General features: G+C 46.9%; 1 protein-coding gene across 1 annotated transcript; it reads left to right on the top strand.

Annotated features, from left to right (window-relative positions):
• The first annotated feature begins 293 nt into the window (after positions 1-293).
• LOC114771753 (gap junction beta-2 protein-like) lies at positions 294-1,067 on the top strand. The gene has a single exon (XM_028965100.1). The coding sequence runs from the start codon at positions 294-296 to the stop codon at positions 1,065-1,067; it is 774 nt and encodes a 257-aa protein (XP_028820933.1).
• Positions 1,068-2,028: the final 961 nt, after the last annotated feature.

Below are 2,028 nucleotides of genomic sequence, written 5' to 3' on the forward strand. Positions count from 1 at the left end.
ATTTTGGAGGATTCAGCAACACTGTACATGGAATAAGTGACATGGCAAGAGTTGCATTATTGTATTGTGTTGAGTTGTATTGAAGGGGATCTGCCTGCTTTAAAATATTGAAATAACTGTAGTTTAGTGTTAATATATTCAAACATTTATACAGCATTATATTGGCCATGAGGTGAAAGGTTTGTAATAATAATAATAATAATTGGTTCTTCCTGTGCTTTTCCTTCTCCCGCCCTGGTCTGGCCACTTCCTCTCTTTCGTCTCATGGTGGTCTGTCCGGTTGTCTCCGGAGCATGAGCTGGGGGACGCTGTATTGTCAGCTGACGGGGGTGAGCCGCCAGTCCACCGGCCTGGGCAGAGTCTGGCTGTCGGTCCTCCTCATCTTCCGCCTGACTGTGTTGGTTGTTGCGGTGGAGGGCGTGTGGGGGGACGAGCAGACCGACTTTGTGTGCAACACCCTGCAGCCAGGCTGTGAGAACGCGTGCTACGACCACTTCTTCCCCATCTCTCACGTGCGCCTCTGGTGCCTGCAGCTGGTGTTCGCCTCCACGCCACCTCTCCTTGTGGCCATGCATGTCGCCTATCACAAACGTGGGGTCAAGCGTACCATCCTGAACCGCAGGGCCTCCAGGGCCAAGCAGGTGGAGGAGTTGGAGAGTGTGAGAACAAGGAGGCTCTCCATTTCCGGAACCCTCTGGTGGACCTACACAATCAGCCTGGTCTTCAGATTGCTGTTTGAGGCTGCCTTCATGTACGCCTTGTACGCCATCTATGATGGATTCTGGATGCCGCGGCTGGTTCGGTGCAAGGAATGGCCTTGTCCAAATGAGGTGGACTGCTTTGTGTCACGGCCTACTGAGAAGACGGTCTTCACGGTCTTCATGGCTTCAGCATCCGGGGCATGCATTGTGCTCAACACAGCTGAGCTGGCCTACCTAGTGGTCAAGCTGCTACTGCAGGGGTCCAAGGTGACTGCAAGCAGACAAGTTCACAAACCCCCCAAAGACCAGAGCCCGTTTCAGCCGTCCTCATCTCCATTTGTAGCATCCAGTGCCAACGCAGTGTGAGAAGTCAGTGTTGCACACACACATAGTAAAAGTAGTGACGATATTGTGAAAAGGCTCATCTGGTTTTATAGTTCCACGGTCATAACAAGTAAATTACTGCTTGTTTTAGGTTGATAATCAGGAATTCATCTTATTTTCAATTACCACCAGATTTTCATTTATGCCATTTATCAGATTATCATTTATCAGACTTTCTTAATGTGAAAGTGAAGCGAAGGCGATTATTTGCCATATGTGAAACACAGCACTCAACACACAGTGAAGTGTGTCCTCTGCATTTAACCATCACCCCTGACAGGCACCCGGGGAGCAGTGTGTGGGGACCTCAGTGCCACCTTGGTGATTGGTGGATTCGAACCAGCAACCTTCCCATTACACATGAACCATCAACAGCTAGACCACTGATTTCAGATAACATTGATATCATTGGAAATATTGTCAATAACCATATTCCCAGTCTCCTCTGAAAACAACCCTTGCCTTCCTCCACCAGTTGGTCATCTTGATGTAATTGTGCATGTGTCCATGCTAGTGTGATAACCTGTGAGGAGAAGTTTAACATGACTGCTACACAAGTCCCGACATATAACTCAAAATAAACAATTCCAGTCTTTCCAGTTTCACAGCACTTATTCCCAGTGACTCCTTCATGGCCGCTGAATCTCTTTGATGTGAGAATCACGTTGTCTCGCTCTATTCTTTTCAGCAGATTCGTTTTACATTTACATTTACATTTACGGCATTTGGCAGACGCCCTTATCCAGAGCGACTTACAACGTGCTTTCAAGTTACCATCGATGAAGAGATCAATTCCGGTTCACTAGGACCCCAACTATGAATACATCTATTTAATTCACTCTGTTGTAGATTCTGTACACAAAGTTTGACAAGAAAATTACAATTTAATCTAAATATTCTTTAAAGAGGAAGGTCTTGAGCTGCCGTTTGAAGGTGCTCAGTG

Source organism: Denticeps clupeoides, unplaced genomic scaffold (assembly GCF_900700375.1).
Source record: "Denticeps clupeoides unplaced genomic scaffold, fDenClu1.1, whole genome shotgun sequence".
Taxonomy (NCBI): domain Eukaryota; kingdom Metazoa; phylum Chordata; class Actinopteri; order Clupeiformes; family Denticipitidae; genus Denticeps; species Denticeps clupeoides.

What these genes read in the sequence shown, in the direction of transcription:
- LOC114771753 (XM_028965100.1), top strand. Translation starts at nt 294, where the DNA reads ATGAGCTGGGGGACGCTGTATTGTCAGCTGACGGGGGTGAGCCGCCAG.